The sequence below is a fragment of the Saccopteryx leptura genome, chromosome 3, assembly GCF_036850995.1.
Source record: "Saccopteryx leptura isolate mSacLep1 chromosome 3, mSacLep1_pri_phased_curated, whole genome shotgun sequence".
In the NCBI taxonomy this organism is placed as follows: domain Eukaryota; kingdom Metazoa; phylum Chordata; class Mammalia; order Chiroptera; family Emballonuridae; genus Saccopteryx; species Saccopteryx leptura.
Genome location: NC_089505.1, coordinates 340,439,348 through 340,458,559, shown reverse-complemented (window position 1 = coordinate 340,458,559; position 19,212 = coordinate 340,439,348). Strand labels below are relative to the sequence as shown.

General features: G+C 41.6%; 1 protein-coding gene across 1 annotated transcript; it reads right to left on the bottom strand.

The window, feature by feature from the left end:
• Positions 1–3,851: 3,851 nt before the first annotated feature.
• On the bottom strand, positions 3,852–16,694 carry CTHRC1 (collagen triple helix repeat containing 1). Its single transcript, XM_066372484.1, has 4 exons — positions 16,375–16,694; positions 12,069–12,290; positions 9,724–9,940; positions 3,852–4,323 (listed from the first exon to the last, which is right to left on the bottom strand). Exons 1-4 carry the CDS (start codon positions 16,528–16,530, stop codon positions 4,181–4,183), a joined length of 738 nt encoding a protein of 245 aa, XP_066228581.1. The 5' UTR covers positions 16,531–16,694; the 3' UTR covers positions 3,852–4,180.
• Positions 16,695–19,212: the final 2,518 nt, after the last annotated feature.

The window sequence follows — 19,212 nt, the reverse complement described above, 5'->3', positions numbered from 1 at the left end:
GAGGATCAGAGCCTGAGATGAGAGCACAGCCCTGCCTGACCTGTGGCGGCACAGTGGATAAAGCATCTGCCGGGACTTCTGAGGTTGCCGGTTCAAAGCCCTGGGCTTGCCTGGTTACGGCACATACAGGAAGCAACTACTATGAGTTGATGCTTCCTGCTTTCCACCCTTTTTTTTTCTTTCTCTCCCTCCCTCTCTCTCCTTTCTCTCTAAAAAATCAATAAATAAATAAAAAAGAGAGATCACAGCCCCAATCAACACTTGGATTTCAGCCTGGTGAAACCCCGAGCAGAGGGTTCAGCTCACCTGTACCTAGACCCTTGAATCACAAAACCCATGAGATCAGTTATGTTGTTTTGCCTGGCCTGTGGTGGTGGTGGTGGTGCAGGAGATAAATCCTTGACCTGGAATGCTGGCCTTGCCTGGTCAAGGCACATATGACAAGCAATCAAGGAACAACTAAAGTGAAGCAGCTATGAGTTGATACTTCTTGCTCCCCTGCTTCTCTCTCTCCTTTCTCTGTAAAATCAATAAATAAAATCTTTAAAAGTTTTTTATGTTATTTTAAGCAGCTAAATTTGTGGTAATTTGTTATGCAGCCAACAGAAAACTAGTACATAGTCTCATCTTCTAATTCGGTGGAACCATTGTTGGTCTCCTGGTAGGAAGCAGCCTCCCTTTGGATATTGAAGTATCCAAACCCGCAGAGCTCACCGTTGCCAGGGCAGGAAGCAGAAAGTCTGCAAATGGGTTATTAGATGTAACAGTGAGTGAAGTCAGTCCCACTTTACCGCCTGTATTCTGTCTATAGGAGAGAAAATACCATATAATGCTTTCTGATCCAAAGTACATTGCACCTTGTAAGGCAGACGCCATTCTTTCAGGATGTTTACCAACTGGTACCACAATGAGTCCTCAATAAGTCATTTTACCTTTCTTATAGGCCAGCCATTCCAGATGATGGAGTACGTGGTACAACCAGTTGATTTCACGGGTAAGCCCCATTGCTTCGCTTACTTCTTTGCTATGATGAGGTTTCCTGATCAGAGGCAATGCTGTGTAGAATGCCATGGCGTTCTGTGGGTCTGTGGATGGTAGTGCTAGCAGAAACGTTACAGTCAGGAAAGGCAAATCTATATCCAGAATATATGTCAATATCCATGAGAATGAATCTGTGCCCTCCCATAATAGAAGTCTCGCATCATTAGCCTGTCACTAGATGGCTAGCTTGTCCCCCCAGGGCATGGTGCCATATTAGGGACTCAAGTTGGTCTCTACTCAACAGTAGCACTAGTGGGGCTAGCCTTAGTAATGGACATGCCCTGTTGTTGAGTTCATACATAACCTCCATCCTTGTCACTGTGGCCTCTCTGTTCATGGGTCCATTGAACTAGCAGCACTGGAGTGGCTGGGGAGAGGAACTGGCTGATATTCAGTTTTCTTTTTCCATCTTAGTATTAAAAGCTGCTTCTGCAGTGGATGCTCTTTGGTAGGTATTCACATGGAATACAAATATCTTCTCAGTCTACAACTATTCAAACAGGTCTTAACTAATATTCTTGTCCCCACCCAAAATGCCCTTAAACCCAGACTCTATTTGTCAAAAAATTGACCTATCTTGGTTAACTTCCACCTGTCTTCAACATTTTTTTAAATTTTAATTTTTTTAGCGAGAAAGAGAGAGATGGACAGACAGGGAGAGAGATGAGAATCATCAACTGTTGTGACACTTTAGTTGCTGATTGATTGCTTTCTCATATGTGCCTTGACCAGGGGGCTCCAGCTGAGCCCTTGCATGACCTTGGGCTCAAGCCAGTGACCATGTCGTCATGTCTATGATCCTGTGGTCATGTCTATGATCCCACGCTCATGCCTGTGACCCCACGCTCAAGCTGGTGAGCCCACACTCAAGCTGGAGACGTCGGGGTTTCAAACCTGGGTCCTCAGCACCCCTGGTTGATGCTCTCTCCACTGCGCCAACACCTGGTCAGGATGACTTCAACATTTTCCATTTAGATCCCCTCTTACCCACTTTTTATTCCCAGATTATTTTGAAACAAATTCCAGACTTCATATCATTTTATCTTAAATATTTCAGTATCTATGCAAGATGAGTACTACTTAAAAATAATCACAATACATGCCATTAGCACACCTAAAATAGTTATTTAATATCAAATATGTAATGTTCAAATGTCTTCAACTATTTTAAGCATCCAAATAAAGTCCAAACATTGAATGAGTTGATATATTAATCTCTTTTGCTCCATATTTTTCCCTTTCACTTTTCTTGCAATTTATTGAAGAAACCAAGTTGTCTTATGCATTTCCCAGTCTAGATTTGATTATAACCCTGTCATGTCAATTACCATTTCCTTCTTTTCTCCGTATTTCCTAAAATTTAGTGGTTATATCTGGAGGCTAATACAGACTCAGTTTGATTGTTTCTTGGCAAAACTTCTGGGATAGTATTATAAACTTTCATTAGGAGGCATATAGTCTGGTCTGTCTTTTTGGAATTTATTCAGTCATTGATGATTATTGCTAGATCCCTTAATTCATGAGGGATCATCATTTTGTGTGTTTGTGTTTGCACACAAACACTTCTATAAGGAAAAACATCTCTTTGTCAACAGTTTGGTTACCCAGAAATACAGTTCATATGAAGAAAGCAGAATTAATACTTGGTTTATTATTTTTTTAATGTATCAATTTTCAAAGTAACATTTGGTTTGCTGGTTTCCTCCAAGTTGACAAATAAATTTTATTTTAACACCATTATGAATTCATGCATGTAAACATATTTGGTGTGTTTTAAACTACTGTAGTTATTATCTTTATTAATGCTTAAATCGTATCAGCTTTGCCAAGGGGAACCAATTCAAGTTGGCTCTTAGATCCTTTCGAGTTGTCTTTGATTGCCTTGTTTTCCAGTATGCCAAGATGTTCCACGCTCATATTGTACCTTTCCTGCCCAAGAGCTGAAATCCCCCATTAATTCATGGAGCCTTAGCTCCTTTTAGCAGGAAATGGTATGTAGAAATTACAATCTGGGCATTACTTAATTGGTCACTGTTTCTAGGCTTCTTCAATAACCAAAATTAGGGTTTGTTGTTATTGTTTTAGACCTTTATTTAAGATGAAGTACTTTTTGAATTCACATTGATACTTTCAAGTCAAGCACAGGATTTACTTTACTTTATCAGTCTTCTACCTATACCTCTTTCATCATGAATTCTTTCTGAGTATCTCAACTCAAATTCATAGGTCTTTCTGTGAATTAGACTACCTCCTTCAAAAACTTTTTCTTTTTTAATTTTTTATTTATTGTTTCTAGTGAGAGAGGAAGGGAGAAAGAGAGAGACAGGAACATTGATTTGTTCCTGTATGTGCCCTGACCGGGGATCGAACTGGCAACCTCTGCACTTCAGCATGATGTTTGAACCAACCAAGCTATCTGGCCAGAACTTAACAACTTTTATGACAATCAACATATAATCTTTGGTTTATTGGTTTTTTAATATATAGCTTATTCTCGCTACCAAATGGTAAGAAATTTGAGACCAGAATTCACATCTTTTTACTTTTTGTTAAAAAAGATAAAATTCTTAAAGTACTAGAGTATTTCCTGACACATAAATTCCTTTCTCTCTGTATCCTTCAAGATGTGGAATAGTACATATACTTTAAATTTAATATATCATTTTAAAATGAATAAATACAAAATTAGGTTTTCAGATATAAAGTACTAGACACTAATTTTAGTAGGAATTGGTTAAAGATATTAAAGTTGTTTGAAATAAGTTTTATTTTACAGATATAAAACAATTTTGAACATTTACAACGTATACAAAGACTGGTAGCATTTGTAATTTTAAAAAGTGCTATACTAAGAAAATAGGAAAAATTAAAGACCACAATGATATTCTAAATTATAGGTTTAGGGAATGGGAATATGAAGACAGTATTCCAGTCAACTACAAAATCCTGAAACCATCTTTGATTTAAGGAAAATGAATAATACTGGACTTAGAAACTGAATGAACTCATACTTTGGTCTGTAAACATGTTTAGCTATGTTTTCCATTCAGATGTATAACTAAAAATTATATAAAATGTCACTAAAATTAACCATTTAAAGGTACAATAAGAAAGAGGTAGGAAAAGAAAATGAAAAGTTTTATTTTGGTAGTTCTTCAATAATGATGCGAGACACTGAATTCCATCCAGTGGAGGCATCTCCTTTGGGGTAATCTGAACAAGTACCAACCCAGATGGCAACATCCACTAATCCAGCACCAATCCCTTCACAGAGTCCTTCCACTGCAAAACAAAGATGAAAGGGACATCTTTCTTTAGAAAACAAAAACCTTTCGTTAAATTTTGTTACTTTAGCAAGCTAGATAATAAATCTATTTAGCGTACAATGCATTAAAAATTATAATACTTGATAAATGTTTCATAAAAACAAATTGTATTTCTTAGCACATACTTTTAAAAGACAAATGCATAACCATTTTACTACATAAGCTTAACAGTATTTTTCTTACAGGTTTTAACCATAAAACCAGAATTTGTTTGGTTATAGAGATGACCTAAAATTAAAAAGCAATTTATTTGACTAAACAAAGGAAGCCTACAATTTTAAAAGCCATGACTTTGATTTGATTTACAAGTCTTCTTTATGCTTTTAAATGTCTATTGAATTTATTGGGTGACATTGGTCAATAAAATTATACAGGTTTCAAGTGTACAATTCTATTACACAACATCTGTACATTTTATTGTGTTCACCATCCAAAGTCAACTCTCTTTCCATCACCATTTATCCCCTTTACCTCTTCTACCAGTCCACCCCCTTTTGTTGTTGTAATCCCCATACTGTTGTCTGTGTCTATGAGTTTTTCTTTTTGCTTAATCCCTTCACCAACCTACCTTCCTTCTGACAGCTGTCAGTCTGTTCTATGTATCTACAGTCTGAGTCTGTTTCTATTTTGTTTGTTTATTTTTATTCATTAGATTCTACATATAAGTGAAATCATATGGTATTTATCTTTCTCTGACTGGCTTATTTCACTTAGCGTAACACTCTCCAGGTCTATCCATGCTGTTGCAAAAGGCAAGATTTCTTTCTTTTTTATGGATGAGTAGTATTCCATTGTGTAAATGTACCACAATTTTCTTATCCACTCATCTACTGATGGACACTTGGGTTATTCCAAATAACATTGTAAATAACATTGCAATGAACATAAGGGTGCATATATTCTTTTGAATCAGTATTTCTTCAGATATATTCCCAGAAGTAGAATTGCTGGATCATAAGTGAGTTCTATTTTTAATTTTTTGAGGTAACTCCATACTGCTTTCCATAGTGGTTGCACCAGTCTGCACTCCCACCAGCAGTGCACGAGGGTTCCCTTTTCTCCACATCCTTGCCAACACTTGTTATTGGGTGATTATTAATGATAGCCATTCTGACAAGTGTGAGGTCGTAAGTGATTGTGGTTTTAATTTGCATTTCTCTGCTGATTAGTGACGTTGAGCACCTTTTCATATATATGTTGGCCACCTGTATGTCCTCTGTGGAAAAGTGTCTATTCAGGTCCTTTGCCCATTTTTAAATTAGATTATTTGTACTTTTTGGTTGGTGTTGAGTTGTATAAAGTATAAGTTTGTGGTGGTATTAATCCCTTATCTGATGTATCATTGGCAAATATGATCGCCAACAAATCTTTTTTTAAAAAAATTTTTTAAAGACTTTATTTATTCATTTCAGAGAGAGGAGAGAGAGAGAGGGAGGGAGGGAGGAGGAGCAGGAAGTATCAACTCCCATATGTGCCCTGACCAGGCAAGCCCAGGGTTTCGAACCGGCGACCTCAGCCTTCCAGGTCGATACCTTATCCGCTGTGCCACTCCATGGATCAGGCCCTGCAAGTCTTTTTTAAAGAAAGCCCTTTCCAACACTTAATTAGACATTTGATGGTATTCAAGTAGAAGAAAGGACTTTTATAACATTAAAAGATATTCTAGCATAAGCATTATACCAGCTGGGAATCCCATTTTACAAAGAATTTTCTCACAACAAACAAACAAACAGAGAACCCCCAAAATTCTACTTTTCCTTTTATGCTACATAAATATCAATATATACTTTTTTCTCAGGGTCTCTGGACTTTTACATACTAACACACAACTTGCATTTCATCTTACCAAGGTTCTTGTCCTACATTAAAAAGAAAACAAAACTTTCCTCAGTGGTCATTTTAACAAGGAAAAAGACATAGCCCCTTTGAGGTCTCTGTAAGGGAGACAAGGAACCACAGTTTCAGATTCTTTAAGAAAATGAGTCCCAAGCCTGACCAGGCGATGGCGCAGTGGATAGAGCATCAGACTGGGATGTGGAGGACCCAGGTTCGAGACCACGAGGTTGCCAGCTTGAGCGCAGGCTCAACTGGTTTGAGCAAAGCTCACCAGCTAGGACCCAAGGTCGCTGGCTTGAGCAAGGGGTTACTCGGTCTGCTGTAGCCCCATGGTCAAGGTATATATGAGAAAGCAATCAATGAACAACTAAGTGTCACAATGAAAAACTGATGATTGATTCTTCTCATCTCTCTGCATTCCTGTCTGTCCCTATCTATCCCTCTCTCTGACTCTCGCTCTGTCTCTGTAAAAAAAAAAAAAAAAAAAAAAAAAAAGGAGTGTAGAGATGACATGAGGTGACTGGCCAGGTGTCCTATTGGTAGGTTACTGCCTTCCAGCTGAGGCTCAGGGATATAGGCCTGCAGCAATCTAATGAGGCAGGTCCCTCAGAATCCAGGGACCCGGCTCTGGTTCAGGCCCCTTTAAAATCTAGGAGAACTGAGCAGTGTGTCTACAGTCCCATTTCATCTAGTACCCTCAGTACCCATGCCAGGTGAGAGTGTCCAGAAATTCTCATGTTTTCCTGAGGTCTTCACATCATGGCCTAGAAACCTGTTCACTTCACTCTATAGGACATCAGAGAAGCTTGGTTCTAGCATCAGCCTCACAAGGGGAGAGTGGAATTGTCACCTCATGGTCTTTAACAAATAATATATAATATATATTTTATATGCGGCTTAAGTGTCTGTTTGTAGCCGATAGCTTATTGGTTGCTTGCGTAACTGTACTAGCCAATGGGGTGAAGCTGCCACGGCATTCAAATAGTCCCGCCTTCTGGCATGCCACCTCACAAATTGAGGTTAAAGATTGGAGCAATTATTATGCTGTTAAGAAATCTTAACACCAGAAGGGGTCTTTGCAATGGTACAAGACTAGAGGTTCTCCAATTGAAAAATAATGTCATAATAGCTAAGTCTTTGACTGGCTCCTCTAAAGGTGAAATACATGTCATTCCAAGAATTGATTTGGCTCCATCTCAAACAGGGTTGCCGTTTCATTTGAGACGTAGACAATTTCCTGTAAAACTTGCCTTTGCTATGACCATCAATAAGTCTCAGGGCCAAACACTTAAGCATGTTGGCATTTTTTTACCTGAGCCTTCATTTGGACACGGTCAATTTTATGTTGCCTGTTCAAGAGTTCATGAAAGAATGGACGTAAAATTAAAAATAATTGATGGTCCTCTGCAAGGCGAGCTTAAAAAATGATGGAAAAGCCCTGGCCAGTTGGCTCAGCGGTAGAGCGTCGGCCTAGCGTGCGGAGAACCCGGGTTCGATTCCCGGCCAGGGCACATAGGAGAAGTGCCCATTTGCTTCTCCACCCCTCCGCCGCGCTTTCCTCTCTGTCTCTCTCTTCCCCTCCCGCAGCCAAGGCTCCATTGGAGCAAAGATGGCCTGGGCACTGGGCATGGCTCTGTGGCCTCTGCCTCAGGCGCTAGAGTGGCTCTGGTCGCAATATGGCGACGCCCAGGATGGGCAGAGCATCGCCCCCTGGGGGGCAGAGCACCACCCCTGGTGGGCGTGTCGGGTGGATCCCGGTCGGGCGCATGCGGGAGTCTGTCTGACTGTCTCTCCCTGTTTCCAGCTTCAGAAAGGTGAAAAAAAAAACAAAAAAAAAAAACAACAAAAAACAAAAAAAACAAAACAAAAATGATGGAAAGATCTACACAAGAAATGTTGTGTACAAAGAGATCTTTGACATGTGAATTAACATTTTATTATTTAAATCACCTTTATTTATTGAGCTAGCGGTGGCTCTTAAGAAATGTACCGCCAGTGGTTTCCTTCATTGCACTCTACTTTAAGCAATTAAGCAAGTAGAAGGGGGAAACCCTGTGGGGCAGTAAGCAAAGGGGCATCCTCGCCGCCTGCCCTGGGTAATTCAGTTTGAATTAGCAGACACCTTGCACAAATCATTTTAATTACAATTTATAATATCTAGAACAGCGGTCATTTCGTATGACCGCCGGGCTTTCTAGTTGTGCGTGTGTGTGTGTGTGTGTGTATATATATTTAAATATTTTCATTGATTTGAGGGCAGGAGGGTAGGAAGCATAAACTCATTGTTTGCCTTAGTTGTTCCATGTAGTTGTGCACTCATTGATTGCTTCTTGTATGTGCCCTGACTGGAGAATGAACCCGTGACCTCAGCATGCCGGGATGATGCTCTCTCCACTGAACCATCCGGCCTGGGCCAATAAAAAATACTGTGAATGAACATTTTTGCTATGATAAGATATATAGAGAATAAATAAACCAATAGCTTTTTTCTTACAGCTTAAGTGACCATTGGTTTAACTGACTGTCTTTTCTCTCACACTAAGTAGAAACCAACAGAGAATGCAGGAACAATATAGAGATGTTGTCTTTTTTTTTTTTTAATTTATTTATTTTTTACAGAGACAGAGAGTGAGTCAGAGAGAGGGATAGACAGGGACAGACAGACAGGAACGGAGAGAGATGAGAAGCATCAATCATTAGTTTTTCATTGCACGTTACAACACCTTAGTTCATTGATTGCTTTCTCATATGTGCCTTGACTGCGGGCCTTCAGCAGACCGAGTAACCCCTTGCTGGAGCCAGCGACCTTGGGTTCAAGCTGGTGGACTTTTTGCTCAAACCAGATGAGCCCGCGCTCAAGCTGGCGACCTCGGGGTCTCGAACGTGGGTCCTCTGCATCCCAGTTCGACGCTCTATCCACTGCGCCACCGCCTGGTCAGGCTAGAGATGTTGTCTTTTACAAATTCAGCAGACCAAATCTACTCTTTCAAAGGACAAGGCAGAGAAATCAGTCCCCTTACTAATCTAAGCTAGAGGTTCTCAACCGTGGCTGAACATTATAATAAGCAGGAGGGAGTCTAGAAGCCTTCTTGCAGAGGCTGCACCTGGGCCCATTAAGTTAGACTCCCTGGAAGGGACATAACCAGGCATGAGGATATTAAAAATTCCCCATTTGAGCCCACTGTGTAGCCAACACTAAAAACCACTGCTCTGTGGTATTATTGGTTGTTTTCTTTTGCCATTTTATCTAACTCAGTGACTTTCAACCTTGGGGATTTTTTTTTTAATGCAGCATTACCCCTCCCCCCCAAAGATGCTGATTCAGTTGGTCAGAGATGGGACCCAGGCATCTGCATATTTTTTAAAGATTCATTTCAAGAAATTCTGAAATACAACCAGGATGGAGCATTATGGGCTAAAAACTTGCTGTTCTAGTGACCCGACATGATAGCGGACTCAGAACTAATCTTTGGTCTCTAAAGGTCTGAGACACATTCTGCAAGGTCGCTATTCTACATACCAGAAGAAGTGCGATGAATGTTAATTGTTGAATTTAATTCAGGGCTTCCTTGGTCCAAATAAATGATGGCTTCAATGGGAAGAGGTCCTGAGCATTCAGCTCCGTTGAAGGTGAAATACCAACGTTGACAGCACGCGCTCCTGCACTTTAACCGAAGTGAGCCACTGAACAAAACTCTCAGCGCGCTGTTCGAGCGCATCTTTGTAAATGTACACTCCTGTCACAGACACCGATATGAGGTTTGATTAGCGTTTTCAAGTTTAATTAAAAAGATACTTTCAAACTGTATTATAGATTTTAACTCTCCTCTACGTACTCTAAATCACATTTTAAAAGCTTAACTTTTACAGAGCAAAAAAGACTTTCTGCATAATAGATGAGAGACTCTGATGTTAGGAACTCAAAAAAATCATATTATGGCATTCTTAGAATTATGCATGCCATTGAAGGTATCTTTCATTTTTACCAAAAACAGCTAGTCTTCAGTATTTAGGCCAAACTAACCTATATCTGTACCTTTTATTTATTCCAAAAATATTTTCTGAGCCATGTATACTGAATGCTACAGATACAACAGTAAGCAAAATAGATTCTCTACCCTCGTGGAACTAACATTTGAGATTAGGATTGTCCATATACATTTATTCTTGACCTATTTGTATTTGTGCAATAGCAAATGGTATAAAGGGTTCAAGCACAGGTGGGATTTATAGTCTTTATTTATGTGACACAATTATAAGGCCCAAGATCTTTTATCTACCCGGTCTTTGCAAAATTTGTCCACTGGCTCATGGTCCTACATGCAGAATGCTCCCAAACCCATTCTGACCACTGCTAAAAGGAACTTGAAAACACATGAAAAATTCAGAGTCCATAGGGATAGCTTTTAGAGAGAACTCAGCAACTTCTAATGAGCTATAAATAAGCAACCAACCTATCAATGTCAGAGGTTTAAAGAAGTAGGCAACATTTTATCAAAATGCTTTCTAAGAAATCACAAGTGAAGCTAAAAATGGGTCTCAGTCACCAAAACTATGGAAGAATTTTAATGGAAATTCTATCTCATAAAAACCAAATTAAGACAGTAGCAAACTTTTTATAAATAATATAGTAGATATTAAAGAGCTGAAATAAGGATTGGGTGAAATACATATAAGGTTAAAAAATCTTAGCGTTTTATAAAAATAAAATCACTTCTGTTTGCCTGGTGATAGTAGTAGTTAACAGCATGAAGTAATATATTGCGGATATGGAACCAGGTAAAGAGTTGGTCAACAAAAGAAGAAAGGCTTAGAAATAGCACCAACTTCTTCAACTCCAAGACATCCCAGTGGACTTGCCATTTACTTCTGAAGCAAACATTGATCAAAGTGACTGAGCCATTAATCAAAATGCATTGCCAGCCAGGTTATTTTGAGTAACTTGCCCCTAAATGTTGTAGAATAATGTAAAATGGTCATCTCTGTTCCGTTCCACTTCTCTTAGGCTGAACAATTTTAAATTAGGCAGGCTACCCAGAATAAGGACAAATATCAACAGACTTGCCACTTCCTGATAATTCCTGTCATGTGGTAACTTCTTTGAAATTTATTGCCACCTTTACATCTGTAGCCATAGCACAATTTTTAGACAAATTTAAATTTACTTTAGGTTTAAGATTGGAAAGTTGCGGCCCTGGCCAGTTGGCTCAGTGCTAGAGTGTCGGCCCAGTATGTGGATGTCCCAGGTTCAATTCCCAGTCAATGCACACAGGAGAAGCACCCATCTGCTTCTCCACCCCTACTCCTCTCCTCTTGCTGTCTCTTTCTCTTCCCTTCCCACAGCCATGGTTTGATGGGATTGAGCAAGTTGGCCCCGGGTGTTGAGGGTGGCTTCATGGGCTTGCTTAAGGCACTAAAATAGCCTGGTTGCTGAGCAATAGAGCAGTGGTCCCAGATGGGCAGAGCATTGCCTGGTAGGGGGCTTGCAGAGTGGATTCTGTTCAGGGTGCATGTGTAAGTCTGTCAAAGATTGGAAAGTTGCTTACTATTCAATCTTGTGAACACAGGTACATATCCCTCCTTTTTTGTTTGCATTTAATAATATAGAGTAAATTATTTGAGGTACTAGGGTTAAAAATAATGCAATGATATATTTGTCTTAGAAATGCCTTTATAAAATTAACTCTGAAATGTTATCAATTTTTTCTTATGACTTTTAGGTTAAAGCCACATGGTAACTCCTCCTTAATTTTTTTAAGTCTTTTGGTAAAAAATAAATAAAATAAATTCTCACTTAAAATTAACACTCAGCTATGAAAACCCTAAGTTTTACTTCAACTTTAAAATAATTCAGTTTTCACTTACCGCAATTTTTCCAAGATCTATGCCGTAATTTAGTGAGCTCCATGAACACTGCTTGTAGTTAGGCGTCCAGGACTCCTCAAAGGTTTCCCTCAGGCATTCCCCCTTGTCTCCTTTGAATCCATCCCGACCTGGAATCCCAGGGGTCCCAGGAATGCCATTGGCCCCAGGGCTCCCATCTCGGCCAGGTACCCCCGCAGGCCCTTGTAAGCACATTCCATTATACTATAGAGGGAAGAGGAAAGGAAGGTGAAACACTCTCACCATTTAAGATTCAAAGACTCGATCTGATTGGCACTGCATTTATTTTGAGCCCTTGGAGGCAAAAATCCTTTCATACCACTTGCTCATGTTCTAGATGAGTTATTATAGAGAACTGATTTAAAAATTATTTCTCAACTATTGTGATTTCATTCCTTTTCTTTTAATTGCACAGATTTTACAGTTTTTATGTGGAGGACCTATAACTAGGGTAATACTTCTGACCACCAAGGAGCAAATGACCTTATGGCAGGTGACTACCAGTCTTCACTAGGGTGCAGTGGCCTTTCAAACATCTTCAGTGCTAGGATTCTCTGTTTTCCTTGGCGGGGAGGGGGGGGGGCAGCAGCAGTACCATGTAGAAGTTAAGAGCATGAATTCTAGAGCCAGGTCCTCTGACTTGACTCCTGACTCCACCACTATTAGCTGTGTGAGATAGAGCAAGCCACTGAGCATGTCAGTGCCTACTTCCTTATCAGTAAAATAGGGGAAATAATAAAGATTCTTACATTGTAGGGTTTGTACGAGATGTAAATGAGATAATATACAAAATGTGCTTAGAATAGGGCCTGGTACACAGTAGACACTGCTTATGTCAGTCATGATTACTCTAATTATCCCCCATGTAAGGAATAATTAGAGATGTGAGGCAGTGACCCTGGGCAAGTGTGTCCACTTCCTTGGGTGGACCTAACCAGGGTCTAGATCTAGAGAAAAAAGTATTAGCAAAACCTCCAGTTAACACACAAAGGCCACAACACACCAATGTAGTTAGATCAGTGGTAAAGGTGACTTCTGATTTCCATCTGTCTAACTCCTGAATTGATACACTTATTGGATCCTCCAAATCCCAGACCCAATACACTTAAATTTTTATTTTAACATTCTCCCATTTGTGTAGATTGTCACAATCTACAATTCTATATCAATATATTGTCCAATCAGAACAAAAAACAAGGTTCCTTATATATTAAAACAACTTGAAAGCTTATCTTTTAAGTTCACTATCTCAGAACAGACATGGTCATATTATAAAATCTAATAACGACACACTTAGGCAGGATCCTTATGTCTCTAATGTTTGCCAATCAATTTGCTTTTCACATCACCAATTTGATCTTTGTTTTGGTAAATTATTTTTGTGACTTTGGCCAGCGCTATTTTCTTGTTTGTAAGGGACAAAAAGAACACTACTATTTATTTATTGTCAGAGAAGTAGCAGTAAAAGTAACAAAGTTGTAAAAGTATTAGAACACATGCTAAAATATAAAATATTCTAAACATCTAGTTTATTTTGGACTTAAATTTCATTTCAGTAATTTTATTGACTTATGCTAGCAGATATATGTACTGTTTGTATATAGATTTCAAGTGGAAAAGGAGAAACAGTAAGCAGTAAGATTTCTGGGCTTCTTTGGTTTCTTCACTATTGTTTCCTGCAGGACAAGATGCCACACAAAGTTTTATTTTCCTACACTTATATCAGAGGTTCTCAACTGGGGCCACTTTTTCTCCCCAGGGAACAATGGCAATGTCTGGACCCATTTTGGGTCGTTACAACTTGGGAGGAGAAATTGCTCTTGGTACCTAGTGAGCAGAAACCAGAGATGCTGTTAAATATGCTACAATGTATGGACAGCTCCACAACAAAGAAGTATCCAGCCCCAAATGTCTGTAATGGCATGGCCAGTGATGGGACTCAGCTGGTTTGCACCAGTTCGGCAGAACCGGTACCTAATTTTCTGTTGAGTTCAGTGAACCAGTTGTTAAAATGGCACTTGTAAGCAGGGTTCTCTCTAAGGTGGGCACCTGGGCAGCCGCCCAATGTGGAAATCACAAAGTTACACTCTTTACTCTTTTTTAACCTTCATCTGCGCAACAGTGTATTCTAAGCACCCGTAGTAATGCTCATTCCGTCCACAGGTGAAAAAAATTGCAAGTGAGGATGCCAATCAAGAAGCAATATGGAAATATCTTAAATACTAGTTTTATTGTGTTTTGTCAGGTATTATTTAATATTTTTTCATTAATATTTTAAAACTTTCTTATAACATAATCTAGCTTTGTGTACCTCTTTTATTGTTTTTATCTCAGTAGTAAATGCATGAAATAATAAACTCCCTTCTGGTGTATCATTTTTTTATACTTAAAAGGGTCATTAGGGCAGAGAACCGGTTGTTAAGTTATTTGAATCCCACCACTGGGCATGGCTGAGAATTTTTATTCACATTTTAATATAAAAATTGCATTTTTGAGACCACATAATTTTATTGAGTTTGGTTTCACAGGTACTGCATCTGTCCTCTTTCACTTTAAAATGCTAACTCAGCACATGTTTAGTACCTACCACCAGGGGTAAGAGAAATGCCTGTGAAATGAACTCCTGTTTCTTTCACTGGCCACCAGGGGGCAGAGCTTGCTGGAAGCTTGAAAGAAATGCTTTGAAAGATCCTATACAAAGAAGTTGCTTTATAGAATCTGTTGAAACTTTCTTAACGACTATGTGGACCTTTTCCTCCCAGCAAAACCAAATCCAAGCTACAGGATGCACCTGAGTCTGGTTACATAGTAAGTTTTTCCAAGTCGGTCTAGAGTTGTAAGAAACCGCAGGTACTAAAAATCTTTGGAGGGAAAGAAAAAGATTGCTAGTTTTGTGGGGAAAACGGTTATTTTGTGTATCATAACTACAAATTCACAAAATGCAAACTTCACATGAACCACATTCATTTGGTACAGCTTAAAACAATTTTAGATACTTAAAATAGAACTGCAGCCCTGAACATATATTCTGCTTTGTGGAACAAAATTACATAGCACATCACCAAAAAGTGCTACATGAAATGGCAGAAAATTTTTTTTTCAGAGCTTTTGAATCTTGCTTACAAATAGCTGCCAGGGAACTTGGTTTATTAGCTCAACTTATAAGGGCAGCTGAACATATTGAAAATAGTTTTTTTTAATCAAAATATGCCCCCTCTCATGTTCACAATGCCTGTAAACCATATTTGTCTGTAATTAAGATTGGCTTGAGGATTGAAGATATCATGGGCCAAGGAATATGGTAATTGTGCAAGGATCACTCTTGCCCTCCCCTTGGTTTGTTGACTTTTAGAAGAAAGAGCTTTAAGAAAACAGACCTTCCCAAAGATTAGCCGCTCAGAAAGCCCTTGGGCTATTTATCTGCTCTTCTGGAAACTGTCTTTTCCTTCAGCTTAATTGTGATGCTCCTACTTGGTGACCACAAGCTAAAGACCTAGGATGTCGAAAGGACTGACTGACTCCTATCTGTCTAAACAGAACAATAAAATGGGTCCTTGGAGGGTTAGTGCAGGGCTTTCATTTCCCCTTCTGGCCATAAACCCTCTGAACCATTCCTGCCCCCCCCCCCCCCCCATGGTCGTCCAACAAAGTAAATTGCCGCCCATACTCCCAGGAAGATGACCCAACATGACTCAGAGTCTTCAAGTTACAAAGCATTGGACGGAGGCTTTGTAAGAGTTTTTATTCTCTTCTGTGGCCACCAGTCCCAACAAAGGACACGTTGCATATCCTTGGCCTGCCCACCCAGGCAATCAGCCAGTGCAGGGTCTCTCTGGCAGCACCCAGGCCAACGTTCCAACCTACCCAAGCTCCTCATTCTACTCTCATTGCTACTCTAACCCTCAGCATCCTCAGAGAGGTGTGTGTGTGGGGGGGGGGGGGCTCAGAGGCCAGAAATTATTGGCAAACTCTTGTACTTCGAGGCGCCCCACCCGTCCAACGTCGCATCTCTGACTAAGGATGACACCCTCGTTCTGGTCTCCCCTGCGTCCCAGGAAACTGCTATAGGCATAGCCCAGGTCCTTCCTTACACACAGACCTGGACAAAGCAGGACACCAGGCGCACGCAAGTAAGACACACACACACACACACACACACACACACACACACACACACACACACACACACACAGCTGTACAGACCCCCCCCCCCACGACCCCCAACACCACCCCCAGCAGCAGGACTGACGCTGGCCCAGTGCTGCTCGGCCTGGCTCCCCCCACTCACCAGGTCCACCACCTCCCTCTGCCGGAGCAGTGCTTTCTGCTTCACCTTGGGGGTCTCAGAGGCGCTCGACGGCGTCCGCAGCTGCAGCAGCAGCAGCAGCAGGAGGAGGCAGAGGAGCCGCTGCGCAGAGACGGCCGCGGGGCCCTGGGGGCGCATGACGCGCGGCGGCCCCGGGACGCGCGGAGCAAGAGCTGGAGGAGCCCGGGAGCCCGGACGTGATCAGAGTCTGGCCCCAGCACGTTCCGAAGCCGGCGCAGGCTGCATCAATGAGCCTTTCACCCGCGCGCCGCCCTCCCTCTTCTTTTTCCTCCCGTCTCCACGGAGTTTCCCTCCAGTAATAGGCCGGAGCCCCCACTCCCGAGCCAGCGAGGGGCGGGCTGAGAGCCGGGCCCGCCTCTCTGCAGCCCTGCAGCCCGCCGGGACCCTCGCTGCCGGGTTGGACAGACCGCTGAAGAAAACTTCTGCAAAGTCGGGGTGAGGTGGCGGTCGCCAGGAAGGCACCAGTGGAGACTTGGAAGACAGTAGAGGAGACAGTACCGCTCAATGAACGTTAGAGAGGCGCGTGCCTTCACATGGGTCTAGGGACCGGCTTCAAGGTGTCAAACCCTGGAACCTTCTTCTTTTTTGTTAGAGAGAGAGAGAGAGAGAGAGAGAGAGAGAGAGAGAGAGAGAGTGTCAGGGACAGACAGGAAGGGAGAGAGATGAGAAGCATCAACTTGTAGTTGCAGCACTTTTAGTTCATTGACTGCTTTTTCTATGTGTCTGGGGCAGGGCAGGCAGATGCGAGCAGCTGTGTCTAGATGCGGGCAGGGAGTTTCTCGCTGAACCAGTGACCCCTTCCTTGCTCAAGCCAGCTACCTTGAGCTCAAGCCAGCGACCATGGGTCATGTCCATCGACCCACGCTCAAGCCGGCAACCCCGCTCTTAAGCTGGTGAGCCAGAGCTCAAGCCTGAGGAGCCCACGTTTAAGTGGGCAACCTCGGGTTTCGAACCTGGCTCCTCAGGTCGACCTTCTATCCACTGCGCCAACTTTGGCGAGGTGTTCTTTCTTTTCTTTTTTCTTTCTCTCTCTCTTTCTTTCAAGATTTCATTGATCGATTTGAGAGAGAGAGAGAGAGAGAGAGAGAGAGAGAGAGAGAGAGGAAGTGAGGGAGGAGCAGGAAGCAGCAACTCTAGTAGTTGCTTGTCACATGTGCCTTGACCAGGCAAGCCCAGGGTTTCAAACTTGCGACCTCAGCATTCCAGGTCTATGTTTTATCCACTATGCCACCATGGGTCAGACCCTAGCACCTTCTGGAAGCTCTTTTTTAGGAGGTGACTTTTTTACCTTTTTTTTTTTTTAAGCAGGAGAGAACCATAGATATCATCAGGTTCTCCGAGAGCCCCATGATCCAGATTAAGAAATGCTGTTTAGCCTGACCTGTGGTGGCGCAGTGGATAAAGCGTCCACCTGAACGCTGAGGTCGCCAGTTCAAAACCCTGGGCTTGCCTGGTCAAGGTACATAAGGGAGTTGATGCTTCCTGCTCCTCCCCCCCTTCTCTCTCTCTCTCTCTCTCTCTCTCTCTCTCTCTCTCTCATTCACTCTCTCTCTTCTCTAAAAATTAATAAAAAAAAAAAGAAAAAAACTTAAAAAAAAGAAAGAAGTATTTTTTTTTTTTAAAGAAATGCTGTTTAATAATAAGTGCTAACACTTGCTAATCTTCAGAAACTACGAAGTCATTTACACACACTCTATTCTCTGGGACAGTGGGGTGGGAGTGTGGGGTGGGGGCTCCCCTGCTTGACCCATACACAGATGAGGAAACTGACGCTCAGGGAGGTTAAGTAACATTCAGCGGTAGAAGTTCACTTTTGAGGAATCACTGGATCTCTGATTCATATCTTTTTCTTACCTCTTCTCTCCCCGTCTCATCTGTCCTTTGTCTATTCTGGAAGAAAGCATCCTCAGGACCCCGGGCCACCCACCCAGTAGGGTCAGGAGCACCTTTATATACCACTGATTGGCATTAGGCAGAACAGAATTCTTGCCGCACTTGTAACAATATGAAGATTGATGACCAAATGGCAATGCTGCTGAGGTCAAATTCAACTCAGCAGAGTTCTCCTTGGAGACACAGCCAGGTTTCTGGAAGTTATAGTGGGCTCAACAGATGGATATTAAGGAAAAGGAATAGTTTGGCAGGGGAGCAGGGCAGGACAGTTAAATTCTCACTTCTGGGCCAATGCCTAACCACAGGTAAATTTCATTCCTGTTTGTTCGTTTATTTATTTATTTATTTATTTTTAATTTTTTGTATTTTTTTTTTTTGTATTTTTCTGAAGTTGGAAACGGGGAGGCAGTCAGACAGACTCCTGCATGAGCCTGACCGGGATCCACCCAGCATGCCCACCAGGGGGCAATGCTATGCCTATCTGGGGCATTGCTCTGTTGCAACCAGAGTCATTCTAGCGCCCGAGGCAGAGGCCATGGAGCCATCTTCAGTGCCTGGGCCAACTTTGCTTCAATGGAGCCTTGGCTGTGGGAGGGGAAGAGAGAGGCAGAGAGGAAGGAGAGGGGGAGGGGTGGAGAAGCAGATGGGCGCTTCTCTTGTGTGCCCTGGCCGGGAATCGAACCCAGGACTCCTGCATGCCAGGCCGACGCTCTACCACTGAGCCAACCGGCCAGGGCCTCGTTCCTGTTTATTAGAAAAGATAAATATCCAAATGTGTTCTAAAGCCAAATGCAGTGACCTTTGTTAAGAAATTATTAGGAATTTCAAGACGTGTCAACAGAGCAGTACACCAAGCTTCTAACTTCAGCTGCACAGGTCATTCATGCATGAAACCAGTCCTTTATA